This window comes from Pristis pectinata, chromosome 17 (assembly GCF_009764475.1).
Source record: "Pristis pectinata isolate sPriPec2 chromosome 17, sPriPec2.1.pri, whole genome shotgun sequence".
NCBI lineage: Eukaryota > Metazoa > Chordata > Chondrichthyes > Rhinopristiformes > Pristidae > Pristis > Pristis pectinata.
Genome location: NC_067421.1, coordinates 29,878,914 through 29,901,590, shown reverse-complemented (window position 1 = coordinate 29,901,590; position 22,677 = coordinate 29,878,914). Strand labels below are relative to the sequence as shown.

Below are 22,677 nucleotides of genomic sequence, written 5' to 3'. Positions count from 1 at the left end.
CTAGTTAGTCTTGCTTCTGTTTCTTCTGTCCTTCAAACAATTGTAAATCAGCTGGAATTGTTTCATTACAAGTACAAGTTGTTGTTGTATTTAAAAGAAGGAAATTATGTAGAACTGCAGTAAGATGGAGAAGCATAATTGGAACTGATAGATTGTTAAATCATTCTAATTATTGTTAGCATGATTGTAATAAATGGCTATACTCTACCTAGACCTGAAGCTGATATAAAATGCTTACAGTTATGAAATCATGCTTAATGAACAACTGAGGAAACCTTAATTTTAAATTACTTTTTGCACTTGAGTATAATTTGTACAATATCCAGTTATCCTACTGCAAGTAAACTCTATTCAAGTAAATTCGTTTTTCATCTTCTGTGAACTGTTGGTAGAGTCCCTATTTCTATTAAAACAGTTGAAACAACAAACCTGATTACAGCGAATAACCCAGCCCCTCACTTGGCCCGTCAGCCACTCCGCTGCCCCGCCAACCAATCACCTGCCCCGCCAGCCACTTCCTGCCCCATTGGTGGAAGAGTCTATGGTTTCCATATCGGCCTCATTAGCTACCTCAGGACCCACAGAATCAGAGAGGAAACAAGTCAATCTTGATTCTGAAATTTGTTATTTGCATTTTGATACAGAGTAGACAAAGGAAATTATTTCCCTGTCGGTCTACCCACTTCAGTTTCAGCTTCACCCATTTATGTCCAGTTGATTCTGTTGGCAGTGGGATGTTACTCCACAAGCTTCAAATGATTAAAAATATAATACTGCATTGAAATTATACCATGTTATATTACAGTGCAAACTTTTAATACCATTTTAATACCATCTGACATCTGGACCATAATGCATTGTAATTGACCCATTTGATATAAAATATTATTCCACAGCACAATTTCAAACCAGGGGTTTTGTATCAGACAGCCTTTTCTTCTGCCCATAAGTAACAGGCTGGACTCATCTGTGAAATGGAAAATCAATTATAATTTTACTATCTTAGGTGGAGAAGTCACTCCAGCGGATACAGAATGGTCAACGGAATTCCATGTACACTTCCCAGCACAGTGTGGAGAACAAAGTGGGCGGTGTGCCAGGTTGGCAGTCGCTTCTCACTGCAGTAGGATTCCGGCTTGATCCTCCAGCCAGCGGGCTTCCTGCAGCTGTCTTCTTTCCAGTCTCTGATCCTGGAGATCGGCTTCAACAGTGCAGCACCACACTCCAGTCCCTCCTAGGTAAAGTAGCATTTTACATTGGGTTTTCACCTTGAATGTTGACCTTCTCTTTGTTTCAGCTGCAGTTCATCTGTGCATTTCTAACATTTTCTGTTTCCATTTCAAATATCTAGCTTTTTAAAACAATGAAAGATAAAGAGCAACAGTACAGCACAACGTCTGTAGAACTGAGGAAAAAGAGTAGTGAGGTCATGGACCATATCTGGATTACGGAAGAGGAGGTGCTGGCTGTCTTGAGGTGAATTAGGGTGGATAAATCCCCAGGGCCTGACAAGGTGTCCCCTCGGTCTTTGTGGGAGGCTAGTGCAGAAATTGCAGGGGCCCTGGCAGAGATATTTAAAACATCCTTAGCCACGGGTGAGGTGCCGGAGGACTGGAAGATAGCTAGTGTGTTCCATTGTTTAAGAAAGGCTCTAAGAATAAGCCAGGAAATTATAGGCTGGAGAGCCTGATATCAGCTGTGGGTAAATTATTGGAAGGTATTCTGAGGGACAGGATATATAAGTATTTGGATAGACAGGGCCTGATTAGGGATAGTCAACATGGCTTTGTGCGTGACAGGTCATGTCTAACCAATCTAATAGAGTTTTTCAAGGAGGTTACCAGGAATGTTGAAGGGAAGGCAGTGGATGTTGTCTACATGGACTTTAGCAAGGCCTTTGACAAAGTCCCACATGGAAGGCTGCTCCAGAAGGTTAAGTTGCTTGGCATTCAGAATGAAGTAGTCAATTGAATTTATCGTTGGCTTCGTGGGAGAAGTCAGAGAGTGGCAGTAGATGGTTGTCTGTCTGACTGGAGGCCTGTGACTAGTGGTGTACTGCAGGGATCGATGCTTGGTCTGTTGTTGTTTGTCATCTATATTAGTGATCTAAGTGATAATGTGGTAAATTTGATCAGCAAATTTGCGGATGACACCAAGATTGGGGGCATAGTGGACAGCGAAGAAGGCTATCAAAGTTTGCAAAGTGATCTGGACCAGCTGGGAAAATGGGCTGAAAAATGGCAGATGGAATTTGAGAGGACAAACCAGGGTAAGACTTACACAGTGAATGGTAGGGCACCGAGGTGTGCGGTAGAACAAAGGGACCTGGGAATACAGATCTATAATTCCTTGAAAGTGACATCGCAGGTAGATAGGGTCGTGAAAAAGGCTTTTGGCACATTGGCCTTCATAAATCAGGGCATTGAGTACAGGAGTTGGGATGTTGTGTTGAATTTGTATAAGGCATTGGTGGATATTGCCCCAAAATAGCTTCATTTTAAGAAAGGAAAATTACATCTGTTGGTCTGGGCTGAATATGAACTCTGGTACAGCAACTGGAAAGACATTTAGGGTAACCTCCCAGTGATTGATCGGTGTCAGAGGACATAAATCATTCTTTTATCTCCACCTTCCTCCTGATGGCAGAAAATTTGTTTCTGATTTGTAGCCAAGTGAAAAGGATGTGTGCCATTCCCCACAGAAAAACTCCAACTCCCTTTATGCTAATCACTGTTCCTCACTTAACTTCTGTCTGCAAAATGCAGCTTTTACACCAGAAGTGATATTAGTCAAATATCTCACAGTGCTACTGTGAAAAGGTGGTTTATTTTTGTACTACTTCCCCTTTTATGACAAAATGCAGTTTTTTGTGTGTAATAGTGCATGATTGCAGGGCAAATTATTCCTGTGTTGGTAGGCTGTTGAGGTAAGGGGGTGATATTAATGGCAAATTCAGAAAAATCCCTTTCTATGCTATACCTGGAAGCAAAATCTGTCAGCTTTGCACAGTTATCCTTTCCTTTTCTTTCCACCAATATCCCTCTTCTCTCCACCTTTCTGAAAGTCATCAAGTTATTGGTGGAGTGCTGCTCTGTAGACACCAAATGGGACCTTACCCGAGCAGGTATTCTTTAGGCTCAGGGCCAGTCAATAAATTCATCACTGGGGAAGAGGGGCTCACGTTTCACCAGGAACTTGTTCTTGTCACCAATGGTGTCCATTCATGTACGTTTTGTAGCTGAACCCAGCTAAGTACCAGGAATAGGATGTTATTTTCCTTCACTAATGCAAGAGTGCCCTGGATAAATTGTAATGCTTCTCAGATCCTTGGTGAAATCAAGTTAACTTAGTAAAAACCAATGATCAAAGCTGAGGCCCTCCAAGTATTTATACCTTAAGCTCTGTACTAGTTTACTAAGCCGACCCATCAGAGGAGCTTATGTACTAAAATTTTAGTCACTGATGGCAAGGTGTCACGTCAAGCTTTCATTACTGCAGCAAACTCAACAGACGTAGAAGCAACATTGATGCTTGTATTACTGTATCTGAATATTATCAAAAAGCCACATTGTTAGGTTTTGCAGAGAGACCTTAATTGAGGAACAGCAGGTAGCATAAAGGGATCTGGAGTCTCTCTGTGGGATGGCATACAGTTGTGACTGATCTAGTATATAACATTTCCCAATGAGCTCTGTGATGGAATTACTTAATTTTAATTATAATATGTTAAAATAAATCCGAACCTTTGTGATAGTTGGTGAAGTTATTATGCTCCCAGTGGTATTATACATTTATAAATGCATCGAGCTGTCTTGTGCTGCGACATTCCTGACAGTCGCTTCCTCTCATTGCGTTTGCTTTCAAAATGTGCTTTAGTTTGAAAACAATACATGCAGCTTTAAATTTACATCAGTGGAGGATTCCTTAGAGGTCACAGTATAGGTAATAATGAGATGTGTGCAGAGATCTCAGTCAATAATACAGAAAACTTCATTATTAATGCCTCTTGGAGAATGTCTGCAAAATCACGTTGTATTTAACATATATACATAAAACTTTTAGAGAAATTGTCTTTTTTAACCTTTTTATTTCCAACACTTGTGCAAAAAAAATCAGCTGGCTAAATAAGATTTTATGTTAGAGCTGTTCGTTTTGCCTGCTGTGTCTTGCCAGTGCAGCAGGGCTGACAGTTATTGAATAGTCTGGAGATCGAACTATCACTCTTAAAGCCAAATAAGAGTGTGAGAGACAGAAGTATCTCATCCATACCCCAAGGGAGAGGGAAAGCAAGCTGATGTAACAAAAAGATGAATGATTAAAGCAAGCGGACTGTTCTTATACATCTTTATGTACATGTTGCTCTGTTTCTAAGGTCATTGTTTGTTTATCCTATTGTGTTTATGTATATATTCTGCATGCTGCTTTTTTTTATTTTTGCCATATTTCTATGAATCATTGTTTAATGTGCTGTTTTGCTATGTCACGGTGTTAATGTATGTGATGCTGTGTTTTCTTACACTGTAATTTGTCACCGTTTCTGCATTTGGCTGTTTCTGTATGCCGCCATCTTCAGATGTATTGCAGTGTTTATAATGTCACTGTGCTTCTACATCTTTCTCATACATATTTTGCTCTTTTCCATCCATTTCTACATGCTGTCATGTTGTATTTCCTGAAAGTATAACACTATTCTTCCAACATTGTTCTGCTGCACTCCTTCACAATGCTTAACCTTCATGGCCTCGAAATTCCATCTTATCGTGCTTGCTTTTTAGGCTCCACGCTACTTAATGGAAATGCAAGATCGATCACAAAATACAATTAGCATTTCCACCAGTGCACAAGCGCATAAAGTAAAATTCAAATCCCTGGCTGCCGTATGTGTGATGACTGTACAAATGGAAGTCACTGGTTCTGCAGCAGTGACATTAATCGGTGTGCAATGCGTGACTGGCATCACTGGTGCAATATTGGAGTGTAAAAACAGCACTCTGTCTTTACCTCTCGTTGTCTTGGTGAAGCAGCCAGCATAATCAAAGACCCCACCCACCCTGGACATTCTCTCTTCTTTCCTCTTCCATCGGGTAGAAGATACAGGAGCCTGAGGGCACGTACCACCAGACTTAACGACAGCTTCTACCTCACTGTGATAAGACTATTGAACGGTTCCCTTATACAATGAGATGGACTATGACCTCACGATCTATCTTGTTGTGACCTTGCACCTTATTGCACTGCACTTTCTCTGTAGCTGTGACACTTTACTCTGTACTGTTATTGTTTTTACCTGTACTACTTCAATGCACTCTGTACTAACTCAGTGCAACTGCACTGTGTAATGAAATGACCTGTATGATTGGTTTGTAAGACAAGCTTTTCACTGTACCTCGGTACAAGTGACAATAATAAACCAATACCAATACCAATGGACCTTGTCTAGAAAAGTGGGCTTTAATGGAAGGATGATAGCAAGCTCAAGCAGAGCTAAAGGGACAGTCCTTAACTGACCACTGTTAGGGAGTTTTCCACTGGTGACCAACATGGAATCTTCTCTAATTGACCAGACATCTCTGATGTTTGAGTTGAAGCTTTCCAGTTTAATTTTTGGGTGAGGTTAGGTGGAAGTATTTCAACCGCACTAATATTTCTCCCAGGCGGTCACCTCTGATACCAGGATGTCTTAACATCAGTGGGAGACGCTGGGTGCCCACTTCTTTGCATATCCCACTGGTCCTCGTGAAAAGTTGTTCAGTTCAAGCCCACTTCTTGACACAATGGTCCCCATTGAAATGGCTACTTTTCAAGCTCCCAGCACCATGGAGACCATAAGTGTATGTTCGATCTTCTCATGCAGCTCCTGAAATTAACAGTCAACATACAGTATATAGCAGAGCTCAAAAGACTTAGGATTTGCATCACCTCGGCATATGACTGCATTTCATCTGCAGAGGAAATTTCCTTCTCTGTCTCCCCAGAGGAAACTGGTTTGAGTATCTCTCTGTCATCTTAATGTGTTTCTATATGCTTTAGAATTTCGAACCCACTATTTTTTTAGCCACATTCATTTACTTAACCTATTTTTAAAAAACCTGTATTTTTTCCATGTGACATGCCACTGCTGTTTTCAATCAACTACCCATCTTGCAGAGACAGTTATAAGAACCTTAAATTCAACACCACTCCCCCCCACCCCAGTGCTTCTTTTCTCCTTGGTAGCTTGTTGGAATTGATCACTGCTTTGAAGTATCCCAGCACCTTGTGATCAACATCTACTGTTCCCAGATCCCCAGGGCTCTTTGCTCTGGTCTCGGTCTCTGGAATTCCTGTCCTCAGATGCCTCTTTTTCAGAGCTCCCAGATGTTAGCCTATCCTTTTTGTTTCTTCAGATGTCTCAACAACCCTTCCTCCACTTCCCTAACTTCTGGTGAATCACTGATGACCATAGCTTGGTCATGCATAGACCAAAGCTTATTATTTCCAATCAACCTTAGTCCCTCAAGAATATTTCAATAGCATAGAACTGCATGTCAACTTGGAAATTGTCTCCAAGTTGCCAGCACACTTTCCATGGAACATTCCATCGGCTATTCCTACATCAACATGAACTTCACTCAACCTTACCAGAAATTGTTGTTCTTTTGCTGCTCTATGCTCAATACCACTCTCCAATTCCACATGCTCAAAACTCCAACTCCTGTCTGGCCAGCTTACAGTACTGTTGGTTCTTATTGGGTGGCCTGTGTGTTATGCTGCCAGAGACAGGTAAGCACTATTGGACTATATTTTACTGAACTCACAAAGCATCAGCTATGCTGCAGCCTTTGGTTTCCTAATTATAGCAAGCCCTACCTTTACAGCAACAACTTTAGTTTATATGGAGATGTTATTGCAGTAGTAAAATGCTCCAAATAGAGAACAATTAGCCAAAAATTGGTGCCTAGCCACAGCATGAAAAACCAGGATGTGGCTTTAATTTTAGTTAAAAAGGTAGGTTTTAAGGAGCATGTTAAAGGTGGAGAATGTGTGGAGGTTTGGATCCAGACATCTGAATCTGTAGCTATCATAATGTAACAGCTACCATCCTCTAGTCCATTCCCTCTAGAGTGTTCAAAGGTCTTGTCAGTCCCATCAGTATTCCCAGAATCTGACTTCCATTGTTGCCACACCGAGCACCACACTCCCAAATGCATGACATCTGCCCATATCACCCAAGAACTCGCGTGGGATCAGTTCCTCACTGTTCACAGACACTGCAGCCACTTTTTCTGAAAAGGTTGCATAGCATAACTTGCCTAGCCATCTGCCAAACCCCAGGACCACCTTTCCTCCTGTTCATGCACTTCCTTTCCATCTTTTTCTTCACCCTGCTCTTCATAGCTGCTCTAACACCTTCTCTCTCCCACACAATTCAAGCCAAATCAAGCTGAGTTTATTATCATATGCACAAGTATGGTGAGGTACAGATGTGATGAAAAACTTGCAGCAGCATCACAGGCACATAGGTACAGACAACATAGAGAATACAAATTATACATAAATTATACAAGCAATTATACCATAGCGTGAAACAAAAAACAAAGACACAATTGAAGACAAGTCCATGACAGTGCGAGAGGTGGTCCATAGTGTTCCATTGCTGAGGTGGGGTTAGGGTTGTGCTGGTAGGTCCAAGAACCTGATGGTCATAGGAAAGTAGCTGTTCCTGAACCTGGTGGGGTGGGACTTCAAGCTTCTGTACTTCCTGCCTGACAGTAGCAGCAAGAAGAAGGCATGACCTGGAAGGCGGGGATCCTTGATGACAGATGACACCTTCTTGAGGCAGCACTTCCTGTAGGTGCTGTCAGTGGTGGGGAGGGCTGTGCCTCTGATGTACTGGGCTGTGTGCACAACTCTCTGCAGCCTCTTTTGTTCCCGTGCATTGGAATTGCCTTACCAGGCTGTGATGCGACCAGTCAGGATACTTTCAACAGTGCATCTGCAGATGGTGACATGCCAAATCTCCTTGAGCTTCTAAGAAAGTAGAGGCGCTATCGTGCCTTCTTCATGATTGCATCTATGTGATGGGCCCAGGACAGGTCATCCAAGATGTTAACACCCAGAAATTTGAAGCTGCTGACTCTCTCCACCTCTGACCCATATTCTCTGGCCCATGTGTGCTCACCACTTTGCTTTTTTAAATTTGTTTTAATAATTATATATTTTTTAACTTATTAGGACATTTTAAATTCCTCAGATTATCATAGACTTTAAAACCCATTCAAAATCCTTTGACAGCATCGAGGTTGGGGGTAGTTCTCAATCTCGGGCGGTTTGGGAGTGGGGCCTCAGGAAACACTGCCTACAGGAAGTCACAATTATGGATCGTTCCACCTCAAGGGACCACTGTGGTAACCAGGCTTTCAGTCTAATTCATCCGACAGGGGCCACAAAAAGCAAATGTGGCAGGAAAATCATGAGGAGTACTGAATTTGTGGGTGGCAGGCTAAATTGAGCACAATCTGATCCCTTATCCTTCATTACATCATAAAGCACTATATTCTTTATCAGCCAACATAATCCAAGTTCCTGGAACATGTGTCATGAAAGATTTGCTAATTTCATTTTACAAACAAATCATCTAAGTACACAAGCACTAAACCACTGTATAATGCAAAATAATTTCCAACTGCTATTGTTTTTCACAGAAAGCCTGCAACCCATGAGTATATTTTAATTTGCACTGTTTTTTAACCAAGCAATAATTAAAATCTGGATGTGCTAAGGTTCTGGTTAGCTAAAAATTAAACCCTGTGGCCTTAAGAGGATGCAGCTGCTCCATAAACACAATGAAACATGATGTGTTATATGGTGTAATATCCCTGTCTTTTTACATCAGTGCATCATATTTTGAAATATGTTGAACTTTTGTTTGTCACACAGTTTTTGTAGTTGTTCATAATTTCATGTGCCTACGGCCAGAATTTGTGCACAGGGATAAGGCCTGTTCTGTGGCAGGGCCTCCTGCAAGGCTTGGCTGTCTGTCAATGCTGTCAAAAGTCTTGAATGATTCTGATGTGCAGAAACATTCAGAAACCATCTAAAAATTTTCAATTAATTTTTTAAAAGTTGTTTTAAAATTTAAAATGCATATCAATACACTTAACACATAACCAATTTTAAAAAAAAAAATAATCTGAATTTTTTTTAAACGTAAAATAATTAACCTTTTTGAAGTTCTGCTCCCTTTCAGATGAATGGAGATGCTTATCCTGCAGCAAGTCTAAGTGGGCATGGGTTGTTTCATTTCTCCAAGTGTTGGGGCATCACAGCAACAGTAAGAGATTCCTTGGTGGAGAGGTGCATGTTTGTGCACACACATTCAAGGAAATCCCAAACATGCTGGCACGTATGCAGGGAAATGCCAGCAGTTGTCCTGCAGGATTATGGCCAACATGCTAATGTATATGCCCACAATAATACACACACACACACACACACACACACACACACACACACACACACAGTGATACAGAAACTATATGTATGCATCATATGCAGAAGGATATTCGATACCATGACAGAAAGAGGAAAATATAACATAATCAGTCAGTCTGTAGTGTTAGACGGCAGTGTGGGAGAGGAGCCTGATAAATGAATGACAAACTGTCATCTCACAACGGCTTCAGGTCCATTCACAAGGAGGAGTTTGGAGAGTGCATTGTTTTCAAGCCTTGTCCTTGATTAGATGGTGGCTCTCTGTAGTGACGGCACCAGCATCAGCCCAGCTTTTCCATATTAAATGGTTTTGGCCATCGTTCTCCTGGTAGGAATGCTGAATTTCTTGAGATCTTGTGTTTCACAACTGGAAGTTTGGCCTTATTCTGCATTATGCGCAGTTGTGGAACTGTTGATCACAGCCTTTGATAGCCAGCCTTGATATACACACTCCATGGGTCTGCCTATATAAATATTGCCCAAATTATATAGAGAGTATCTGTATATGTCACTCTGCTTATTTCACTGTGCTTATAGACTGTACTTATGTACATTAAAACTCCATTATCTGTGATGGCTGGATATATACTGTATATAAGCAAACCTCCTCCTGAGCTACTTGTGTTTTCACAATGACTAGTGTTCTTAAGAATAGGAATATTGTATCAAGGAAGATTCAGTGCCTATTCTGCTGCTAAAGTGTAGGCATGTGTACCTTTAAGGCTATGATGTCTAATTAATATTAATTTAACATAGAGTGAGTTCATTTGAAGGTTAATTGCTACTCAGACTGGAGATCAAAACCCTGGTTTTGTTTGAGGGAAAGTCAATTAATAGCCTGAAGACATTGTGGCTCTGTTATTTTTATTCCTGGATAGTTTTTTTTCCTCTATACTGCAAATAAATGAATGCCTTAATGTGACATAAAATATTGTGGCATATCTAGCATGAAATGTTTAAAATACTTGCATTAGGAAGCTTTGAATGTCTAAGATTATTCAATTTGGTGCATTAATATGTGTCCGTATTGTGTTGTTTTGATATGTCCTTGTGTTTATAGGACATGTATGTGTCACTAATGTTTATATACAATGGTACTTACATGCTGTATGCTATGTACCATATCCCTTATAATACTGTTACTTGTGTTATAGGGTTGCCCCATGCTGCACTCCAGGCTCTCTGCAAACTTATCTCAGCTTCAGAGACAGGAGAACAGCTTATTAATCGGGTGAGTACAAATTTGGACTTTTCTGAGTTCATTCTTCACGCTGAAAGCCTGTAATAATGCTGCACTCCATGTCAAGTCATTTCAGTTCTCCAGGGCACAGAAGTGTGCTTTGAATTTCAGATGGTGGTGTTGATTTAAGTTATTGCCTCTTAATTAAATACACAGTATAATTAATTTAAGCTTTTGAGAAGGAATTGAAATAACAAACTAAATGAGTATTTGATTTATTTTTATTCTCAAAATATTTTGCCAAAAATTGTCTATGGATAAGTCAGTGGTTGGGAAATTGTAAAGTGTATAAAACAAAAGTGATGGGCATGATGAAAAGGTTCAAGGCAGGTGAACATCCTGTTAGCTCTGGTATTAGACTGCAGAATGCTACCCAAGAGACCTATGTACAAATCCCAGTGATGGCACTTGATTCTCACCAAAGGAAGAGGTGAGTCGGTGTCACCAGCCTCAGCTCAATCGTCATTGGCCTTGCAAACAATGGGAAGGTCATGATGGCTTAAAGAGTGACTGGAACAGGATGGAACAGCTCCAAAATGACACAGATGCCAACTGTGAGCAGTTAAAAACTCATGGTTCTTTATGTAAAGAAATTAAAAACTCATGGTTCTTCTATTTAAAAGAATGTGTAATGTGCTACAGAAGGAAAGCATAATAAAGCTAAGATTTTTTAAAAATGATTAACATGAGGGCTAAACAGAAGCAGTCACGTCAGTTGATGGCAAAATGCCAGAAGCTCTGACCTCTGAACAATGTAACATTGCAAGATGAGCAGATAGTCTGTTTCAACAGAATTGCTAAGCAAGTAAACTGTTGAATCCATCACTGTAATGAGCAAGTCCTGTTTAATGATGCATGACCCATGATCTGCAGATGCTCAGACTGAGCTAAAAATTTAGGCCTTTTGCTGTGAAAATTACACGCTTAATTTACTCAAAACTTGTACCAAATCTCGCCAAGGAGAAAAAAGAAGCAAATAGAAGAAAATGGACTCCAAATTTTAAAGCACCAAATTTTAATACAAATAAGTTTTCTTAAATTAATTCCAATTAATTTGTTAAGTGGGGAAAAACATAGTAAAAATAATCATAACCAATTTAAGAAAATCAGTGACTAAGACAACATTGTTCCTTTCCCTCCAAAGAGCTATTATTATCTGGCAATGTCATTTGCAAGACTCTTGGTAAGGGTGGAAAAAAACACATGAATATAATCCACCTGCTCCAGTGGAAATGAAATAGAGCAGCCAAAGTTATGTCTGCTTCAGTTAAGTTTTAGGGAGAGAACATTTCCTCATGTTTGCAGGATGGCTCTCCTTGAAAACAGCAAAATACAACTGCTTTTTCAAGAGAAGAATTAGTGACATTGCTCCATTTTAGTGGAATGTGAAATACTGCCTCTGCAAAGACTTGGCCCTAATGACAGAGCCCTAAAAGTAGGGTACTGTTTTCAATCTGATCTTTACGAAGTAGAAAGCTGAGTAAACCTTATCCACCACACAATCCCAAGAGATAAACATTGACTTTAGTAAAGAGCTGTTCTCTAACTGGCTGTCAACAGCAGATATTCCTCGAATCCTGATTTAAAGTCTTAAACACTTGCAGTGGAACGTTTGTGATATTAATTGGTCAGGCCACAGTGAGCCACTAGGGCTATGAAAAATTAGATATGTATCCTATCGTTGATCCATCCAGTAAGACTGGAAGAAAGGTACATCTTTGCAAACTTCAGGTGAGGACGATATCAGGCTCAGGCTTGGTAACCCCTACCAACAACGGTGTGTCAGCACACTCTGCATAAGCTTTGGGAAGGTTATTGAAGGGTCCTGCCTTCAGTAGATGAGAAGTGGAAGTTGGAGATCGAACAGTCTCTAAGGGCTGCTATTTTAAAGAACTTCATTGAAGTGGAACTTGGCCATTAAAGAATCAGCATACATCTTCCTAAAGGAATGTAGTCTAATAAAAAGGTTCTAACAGTGTAAGGAGTTCCTACACTCATCATTTTGTTTTCTCACAGAAATGAGGAAACTTTGTAAACATTATCTGCTGCAGATTCCTGAAGGATTTACTATGGCAAATCATTAGCAATGCTTAAGTTACTTCACCAAAAAAGTGTAGTTCAAGAAATTCTCAGTTTTAAAATTTTAGAGGTTAAAAAAGATTTTTGAACAGTAACAAATGTATTACATTGTTTATTGCACTGTTGGTGATGTATGCAGCTCTTATGACACTCAAAACAAGGATTCCAGAGTCAGCCAAAATTGAATTTGTAAATTATATGTGTCACAGAATGTAGATACAACAATGTCTGATCCCTCATGCAATTCCCTCTATTCCTTTTCTCAAAGCTTTAGTTCATGCCAGAATCGGTTGCTATATTTTCATCTAATTTTGTTGAATATCTTTCTTCTTAGTGACTATACTTCGAGCATGAACCTGGATGGGACACTCTGCCTCTTAACTGACCCTACCCTTTCCTTTCCACAGTACTCACATTGTCACATTTCCAACACTTTTAGTTTGAAATTTAAAATAAAATTCTTTTATTTTTGTTAAATCCTGAATTGCTTCAGAGTGATGAACTCTTCATACATTATTGTTTGGAAAGTATATGAATGCAACATTGCTCCTGGGATTATGTAGATTATAGGGGCATTGGAATATAAACCTAGGTTACAACCACTCCCTTGTTTCCTGGTGAAGAATTCAATATTTAATGAGCTAACCAAATTTTATCCCACAACAATAGTTTGTTGGGCCAAATGGCCTAATTCTGCTCTTGTACCTTATGGTCTTATGGTTTCTGATCTCACCTTGGCTTTGAACACAGATGATACAGAGAAGTGGAGAGACTTCATTCTTGTCACCTATCTCCAAACAGCCAGCCATGGCACTGAATAGTGAATGCAGTGAAAAAAGGTCCTGAAATGGAACAAGAGTTAAGGTTAATTAAGTTAATTAAATTAGTGGGCAAAAGATTTTAAAACAAATGTGATAAATGTCCATAAGCTAATATCCAACAGCATAATTTCCAGATGTTCTTTTAATGAGCTAACTAGTACAAAGCTGCTACTGGACGTAATTGGTGCAGTAAATTAGTGGAATCACCTAGTGCTGATTGAAACCTCCTGCATCCATTCTTCAAAGGAGATTTAGATGTTGATAACTTTCTTTCACCTTCTCCTGCCATCCTTTGGTTGAATGTTCAAACATAGGACGTTCAGATAGAAGGTTTGTCTCTGAACCCTGAAACGTTGACCAATCGTGTTCCCAGAGAAAGTGAGGGGAAATTGGTTACTTAGTTGCCCCGTGTCACTTTCATGCATTATGAAGCATAGCATCTGGGGACACTGGAAGAGGTCTGCAAACTCGTTTCATGGCTAGAGGGAAAAAATTGAGAAAATCACTTACCAAAAAGATAATAAATGCAATAGAACACACTCTTCCTAAAAATCTGAACCATCTGCTTCCCATAATATTTTTCTAATGCAGCTGGCATCATTACTCTCAATTAAACTAATTAAACAGATATGTGTTTAATGCAAGTTAACAGTGTTGTGCCAAACTCCTCCTGCTTAGTGTTTCTCTATGCAGATATTTATTTAAGCTTTACTGTTTGATGACTTGCTGTTTCAATTTACTGCACTTGAATATCACCTATGCATGAATCTAAAGCTTGTTTTTCTTTCTCCTGATTTCCTTTTTGAAGGCTGTAAAAAATATGGTTGGAATGGTAAGTGCATCGAATTGGATTAATGTAGTTAAAACATTGGAATTTGCAGTGAACAGAGTTAACTCTTTGATCCGTAGAGATATTTCACCGATTGTCTTTATTTTCGCATTGTTTCCATTGAAATTCACATTCTTTGTGCTGATCAACTGCATTGTAGAAACATCCATTTAGTAACAAATGTGTGCTTTTTATTACTTACTCTTTCCTCTGTTCTTAGTTAGTTTCATCATATCATCTGAAGCATGTCCAACCCAGGCTCTGTTCTCATTCACACAAATGAGAAGAAATTATTCAGTGGTTCTTGACAATGACTATGTAGCTGGTTTCTTGGTGATATATAAAAGCTCCTTTAGCTTGCTGCTCTCTGGAAAAACAATGTTCAACTTTCAGTTCCTACTTTCCTCCCCCATTTCTTGACAGTCCATCCATGTGGTAAGCATTTGCCACTCTGTAGTTCTATGCCTTATGGTCCTAGCATCTTAATGAAACTGATTTCAAGACCCCAGCTTCCAGCGCCAACTTCCATAATTTTTCTTCAGTGAACCACATTTTGATATTGGGAAGTGCAGGACCTAAACAGATCCATGAGCATAGGATAGAACTTAATATTTCAGGCATAATCTCATCGGCTGTTCCAAAGCAGGATCTGAAATATTAACCCATTTAGTTTTTCCTTCACACGTTCTGTGAGTTTAGCATTTTCTGTGCCTTTTTACTTTTAGCTCCATCTTTTTTGTCATCAACTGTCTGCGTATTACTGAGTGAAACAGAAGTGAGGTTGTAAATCACAAACTAATAAGCACTTGTTGCAAAGTATGAATAAATGAATTTCAGATTCCAGTTCCCCACAATTGTCTCTATAATTAAGTTCATGAATATGCTTTCAAAATATCTATGTATAAAAATCTGGTTGTTTTTTATTCAGCTCTTGAAGCGCTGTACATCCGTAAAGTTGAACAACCACAGATGCACGAATAAGTTAACAGAGTATTTCTCGTACTTATGACTTTTTTGTTTTTCTGTGCTCTGTGTGGCATGTTCATATACTGACTAATAAAACCGCTAGCTGCTTGCTCCCAGCGTCATTCTCCTTTAGTCATTCATGGGATATGGGTATTGCTGCTTTTGCTTGCGTTTATTGCCCTTCCTGAATGGGCATTTTGGAAAACAGGTAAAATCCAGCTGGATTGCCATACAGCTTGTGAGGCAACCATGCAGAGATGCAGTGAGGAGTATTCAGGTTTGGAGAACTGGATTATACTAGGATTATATTCTGAAGGCCACTGCCTTTCAAAAAGCTATTTTTATATCCTTGCATTTAGATTTTGAAGACTATCCCAACTGCTTGACTCTTCCCAACAGCTATTGCTTTTAGTTTCTCTTAATTAACTAAACAGTCCTAAGCAATAATTTTGAAATGTGACCTTGCGTGGTAACTAACCCGTTACACAAGACAAATTTGAATAACCTGTCATGAGATTGAATTTTGATATCACTTGAAACCCTATTATCACTCGGGCACTCAGTAGAGCTCCTTTTCACTGACCTTTTTTCTCTCTTTCTTATAATCACATAAAAAACTCTCATTATCAATCTAGCATTTATGAACCCCTTACTTATTTCTCCCATTTCTCGCTCTTTTCTCATTTAAATGTTCTTCCTCCTCTGCTTTTTTTTCATTGTTTTCCCACTCCACCAACTCACAACAAAACCATGTTGTATCTTACATATCTTTGTTAATAAAGTTTTTCTCTTTGTTAATGAAGTTTTTTTTAAAATTCTTTTGCTTGTGGGACTCTGGAAAAGTTGTACATGTTTACTCAGGGCAGAGGCCAACACTTGTGTCTGTGTTGCTACCAGAAGAGGGAGCCCCTGCATAACAAAAGCAAGCAGATGGGATATAATATTGATTTCGTGTTCCTCCTTTTGATGAGCAATCCACCAATTTCAGCCAAGTCACAAAAATGTAAATGAGTTGAGTAATATCCAGCAGGGTCCTCAAGAGCCATATCTTCCTTTAACTTTTATAAAGCAAAATATTGTATCATTAAAAGCTTTAAAAATGTGAACATCATTCCATAGAGTGTTTCTTATTTATCTACCCTGTCTTACAAAGCTTTACTGGTGTGATCTTTCTGAGGGAGACTAAGGAATTATTAGGAGAGACACAAAGGACTGCAGATGATGGAATCTGGAGCAAAAAACAAACTGCTGGAGGAACTCAGTGGGTCAAGCAGCATCTGTGGCGGGGGTGGGGGGGGGGGGGTGGGGGGAGGAATTGTCGACTTCAGGTTGAGACCCTGCATCAGGACTGAGAGTGGAGGGGGAACATTGCCAGTATAGGGGAGGGGAAGGGGTGAGACGAGGCTCAGTAGATGCCAGGTGGACTGAGGAGGGGTAAAAGAAGATGGTGGGCCGAAGGGCCTGTATTGTGCTGTATTGTTCTATGGTTCTGAGCAGAAGGAGCCAGGTGGGGCAGGGGGAGGGGTGGAGTTGGGACACAGAGGAAGGTGGGTGAGAGGTGGAAGCAGACAAGGGAAAGAGAAGAGGCAGATGGAACCAGGAGGGGGGGGGGAAGGAAGGCAAAGATGGAGACAGAGGCTGGAGGATGATAAGTGGGAACACAAAGGCTGCAAGTGCTGGAATCTGATACTTAAGAAAGGTGATGAAAGGAACCATTTAAGGAATCAACGAAGGACAGAAGAAACCAGATGGGGGAGGGCATCCAACGGGTGAAATCTGTGGATAGTACATGGATGGAACCAGGAGAGGGACAGGGGTAAAAAAACGGGTGAAAGGGGGTTGGAGGGGGGTATGGGAAAGGGAACAAAACTTGGAGGATTGAAGGTAGATTGGAAGGAAGGAGAGAGGGGGATGCAGGAGGTAAGGGTTACATGAAATTGGAAAATTAAATATCCATGCCCTTCCCCCTCTCCTCCTTGTACTGGCTGCCTTCTCTCTCCACTCTCAGTCCTGATGCAGGGTCTCAACCCTTAATGTCCACAATTCCTTTCCCCCCACAGATGTTGCTCGACCCGCTGAGTTCTTCCAGCAATTTGATTTTTTGCCCAAGGAATTATTTATTTCACCTCTGCTGTATTCTTTTTCTGCTTTAGTATTTTTTGCAGACTGAGAGATCTATTATTTATAAAATGTTCTTCTGCTAAAATGGTTATAATGGTTATGATAATGATCGTGGTTCTTCAGTATTTACATTACACCCTTTGCATTCCTTGGGACACTGTCTCATACCCTATCCAGCAAATTCACTGGCTAATAATTAGAAGCAAAATTCCTGATTGATTTTTCTCCTTGTCCCTATTTACTCTTTGAACAAAATAAGTAGAGATGAGGAAGTGTACCTTGAAGTTTATAGAAACCAGTATAGCTCAATGATTTGACTGTTTAAATCAGGGGTTTCGCACATGGAAGTAGTTAGGCATTCACAATGATGTCAAGTGACACACAGTGTTCGTTTGATGTCACTTGCTAAAATACAATGCGGAATTCTCTGATTTCTTTGAAAACACTGAAGTAGGCCATCGCTCCTGCCTTAGCGTTAATTAAAGGGCTCCTTCCGACATAAACCACCATCTTCCTCCAGATGCCTTCCTTCCATCATTACTGTTGCCCCCTCACCTACATACCTGCCCCTTGCTGCCTGTATTCTCAGATTCACCCAAACCCTGCCCTCTGTAGCTGCTCGTCTCTCCACCAATGAACGATCTGACCCAAACCCCCTCCCAACATCTATCTGATGTGTTTCCAGTCAACCAGTTGACGCTCACCATTCTGTAATCATTTCCTCAATCCTACTCATTCTCCTTCTCACTCTCCACATCATCTTGTCACTCACGGCAAAAGGATATCCCAAATGAAGCATCTGTTCTGTTGCGCATGGTGCCTATGACTTGCGCACAGTAGGATGCCGAATATCAAGCGAAGAATAGCTGGGCATCCCTTCCCTAACCCATTGGTGAAGCTACTTTAGAATCAGGAAATTACTCTGTGTTCCTTATCCTCAAGATATTGGTACTGATTGACAAAGATTTCATCAACTGCACAACTTGTGTAAACAGCTCCTTCCACATCAGGAACATTAAAATGGTACAGGCTTTGTCTTTTGAAGAAGTCCTTGTCTAAGAATTAGACCAAATGTCCCAGTGGGCAATATGGGATCTGCACAACAAATAAAGAAAAAGTAACATCCAGCATTGTTAAGGGCGCAGCTTCCTCAACTCACCATGGAAACATTTTACCTTAGCTTTAGATACAGTTAACATGAACTTCAATGAGGGTGATATGGTCGAAAAAGTAGCAAACAATTGGTCCTGGAAAACCAAATAGCAAAAACATCCCATGACCCTTTGAACTGACCATGTTAAAAGTAATCACATCAGGTTTCAATATTGTGTTGAGCACCAGCATATTTCTAAAATTGCTGCATGTCTATGTGTTCAGTTTGCTTTATTAACAACTTGAAAACAGTATGCTAAATACTTCAGTGATCCATCCACTAAAACATCAGGATTATTCTAATACCATTTAGCACATAATCCACTTCAGTCTTCCTTGTCTTGTATACTTTCCTTTAGAATATTGTTCTTTCTCTTTGCACAGCTCCATCAAGTCCTCGTTCAACTTCAGACTGGGGAGAAAGAACAAGATTTTTCTTCAGCACCTATTCAACTGTCCATAAGTGTACAGCTCTGGCGACTGCCTGGATGTCATGAGTTCCTGGCTGCATTAGGTATGATGTGAATGAATATTTGATTTTTAGCAACTGATTGGAGATTTGCCGTCCTTATTCCCTCAGTTTCCAATCATTCTCAGATTCTTCCTCCGATTTCTTGCATAATGAAGCCTCTGTGACTTCGTGAAGCCATTTTCTTTCCCATCTTCCAGCCCAAATTCGATACTTTTGAAGCTAATGTTGAAGTAATAAGCCTGGAATTTGCAGGTGCAATGATTGTAAAACTGTCAATTCTCACTGTCAGCACTCGGCAGAATTTGTACTAACTTCTGGCAGTTAAACTTGGAAATTCAGAAACTACAGTCAGTGATGCCCTTCTCCTCCAAAACAACACAATCTGTAGTACAACCCTAACTTCAAATTTTTATGTACTATTTTCATTGTAGAAACCCCAAAGTGTTTGTTGAATCAATTGCAAATGAACTTTATATTGTGTATTGGTAATAACCACTGCTGAATGACCTCTCCATCACCGTGAAGTTAGTATTATGTGCGGCATGTCATTCTCACTATTTCATACTGAAAACTCCATGAACTTTTAGAATAAATACTTTTTCATTGTTTAAGGTTTATGACGCTGAGCTTCTAATTTTAAACGTGCGCATGCCCCAATCTTCTTTTTGATTTATAACTACAAATTATAAATCTTTACTTGTTACTTAGTAGATCTTGGTGGTAAACTTTTGTTGAGGTCGTCAATGAATGCTCCCCTATTCACTGGCTTGGATGTTGTAGTCTATTTACTGAACATCTTCACTAACTGAATTGGTAAATTAACTGTTCTAATATGATATTGTTTCATAAAGATCATTTAGGTTCCAGGATTAACCTCCTGCCTGTTAGCTGATACCAAACAGGCCAGTAGTTGGAATTTTACTGTTGGTCCTTGTGCTTATCCTTACCACAAGGGAAAATCAATTCCCAATATCACAACTACTGACATAATTGGTTTGGCAATGACGTGTACCATGATATAATGTTCCAACAATACTTTGTGCCTCATTATTGGGACCATGGGGGTAAAATGAGAATGTAGACACATAGAAATGCATTAATTTAACCACCTTGTGTAACTTATAAAAACATTTTCATTCTTGAAGTGACAACATGGCTTGCTCTAATCATCAAATCATGTCAGAAGTCTGAGGTTTAAAACAGAATATTTTAAGATTTTCTTTTTAACAAGAAAATTGTAATTATTTGCTTTAAATAGACATCAAAATGACACTCACTGCCTCTTTAAGTCAGAGGAAGATGTAGAAAGTTGAAAAATCTTCCACTATTTTAAAATTACCTTTTAAATATGTGAGTGACTAGGAGTCAGGCCTGGTTGATTACTTCTCTGCTCTTAATCATTAGAACCATTATGTTAAAATGACTTTGAAAAAATTATCTTCTGTGCAGTTACCTTCTTGGGAGTGATGCATTTATTCTGTTTAATTTGCTATGCTTTCAAATGCACTGTATCAAAATATCAGTCTGCAGAAAATCCAAATTCTCAAGAAAGTTATTTGAATAGACCCTTTCTAAATAAACTTATCAGATCCCATATCACTCCTGACAGGACAGGGAATTAGTTTTGTCATCCTTCACTTTTCTTCACTGACATGCTTTTGTCTTATCAGCGACACAAGCAAAAGCTGGTTAGTCGTCAGATTTCTAAGGGTGGGCTCCTGAATCTAAATTAGTAGCAAATGATACATTTCTCCTATTGGCTTGAGCACTGGTTTAGTTTGTGACAGTAATAAATGAATGAAAGATTGCCGTTTTGAGGGAAACAATATTACAAATTTCTAGTTTCATTGCGATGACAGGTAATTGACCTCATTTTGGAACCTTGGCTTTATTTACTTGAAGTAAGAACAATTAAATTAACGTAAATTGATTGATCATTCCATGCCTTATGTGAGAGAGTCGTACCGCTGTTGCAAGTAATGGATTGTTAATTTTAACTCTGTTTAAAGGATCTGGCAGCCAAGCACCTGCATGCCCTCCTCAGTTCTCCTTTCCTCTCCTCTCACCTTTGCTTCCCCTGGAGACACCAACTCTTGACAAGGGTTACAAATTTACGTCTGCCATGATACTTCCTTGAGTTTGATTCCAGAATTGATTTTGATGACCTGTATCACCGTAGCACTGTACATCCTTTTGATAGCACCCCTGAGAGAGTAAGAAAATACATGAAAGAAGCAAAGCTTTATCAGTGTCTTAGTTTGGTGGCTTAATTTTTCTCACCATATTTCTTCAATATCATTAATGGTCTGTTCGTTTATGATTTTCAGCCCATTCCTTTAGATTTTGCTGTTAATTTCAACTGGGCATTGATCTTTGGGGAACCTGATTCCTCTTCTCTCTGAATTGTGATCAGTAATCAGTCCAGCAGTTTAAACCATTTCCAAATGGCCAGAGAATAAATATAATGTTCTGAGTCAAAGTTAAACAAGATTCAGTGCAAACATTTTTGAGAAGTTTCCCCAATGGGATAACTTTAAGCTATTTTTGGAGACTTCCTACCTACCACAGGCAATCATAACTTTCCTGATTTTTCCTGTAACTATCTGGAATAAATGATAATCAAGATAAATATATATTTGACTGCATCTGTTTAACTGTTGGACAGATCCAGATGTACCACGAATGGTTCTGCAAAAAAAACCTTTCAAAAATTCTATTCAACATTTAACATTTGTTTAACCTTTAACAACTGTTTAACATTTTGCAGGAAATATTAACAATGGACAAAAGGTTAGGTGGAAGACTGAGAGGGTAAAGGAAATGTAGTGGATTACACAAGGGTCATTCACTTCTGGGATTTGTGCTCAAATCTAGCTCAGAAATCTGTAGGTAGATGACCTATTAAATTGAGATTGGATAGCACTGAATGTAACACCAATAAGTTAGCAAATTCATTGTTGGAGAGCGTGAGAATATCCAGTGGGACTATCCTATGGTAGGATTGAGGATTGGTTGAAATCACAATGGTGCATCATTATGCATGCTGACCTTCAGCTGCTCTGCTGGTGGGGCGGAGCCCAGTTCAACAATTGCTTCAGTTCCCATTGTTAATATAACAAGACCTGATAAGAAAAAAAACATTCATGCAAAAAATGACTATATTCAGACAAAAATTTAACAATCCAAACACAACGATTCACACCGACCATTCACTGTTGGTAATTGGACTCTGGCTTAATAAGGAAACACCAATTTAAACATGGTTCTGTAGGATAATGAATTGAGCACTTAAGTAGTACAATGATGCCAGCAATACAAGACTGTATGTCATCATTTTTTCTGTGACTAGGCCAATGAAGTTATGCTCATTTTTTAGTGTGATTCAGGCATAGAATCACCAAAATTAGGTGGGGGAGTGAATGATAATGGCATTTATTTTTAACGATGGTACAGTACTGGGGATAAAGGTTTTATTTGAAAAGAAGTAATCAAAAGATTGAAGAGAAGTCAAGTAGAAGTTTTT

At 39.4% G+C, this 22,677-nt stretch overlaps 1 protein-coding gene across 1 annotated transcript in view; it reads left to right on the top strand.

Moving 5' to 3' along the window:
• LOC127579325 (tetratricopeptide repeat protein 28-like) overlaps positions 1–22,677 on the top strand; it is a 603,896-nt gene that overhangs the window by 565,230 nt on the left and 15,989 nt on the right. The window contains 4 exon segments of the mRNA XM_052032043.1: positions 1,007–1,238; positions 10,629–10,705; positions 14,423–14,446; positions 19,067–19,196. Of these exon segments, the coding sequence (XP_051888003.1) occupies positions 1,007–1,238; positions 10,629–10,705; positions 14,423–14,446; positions 19,067–19,196 (463 nt within the window).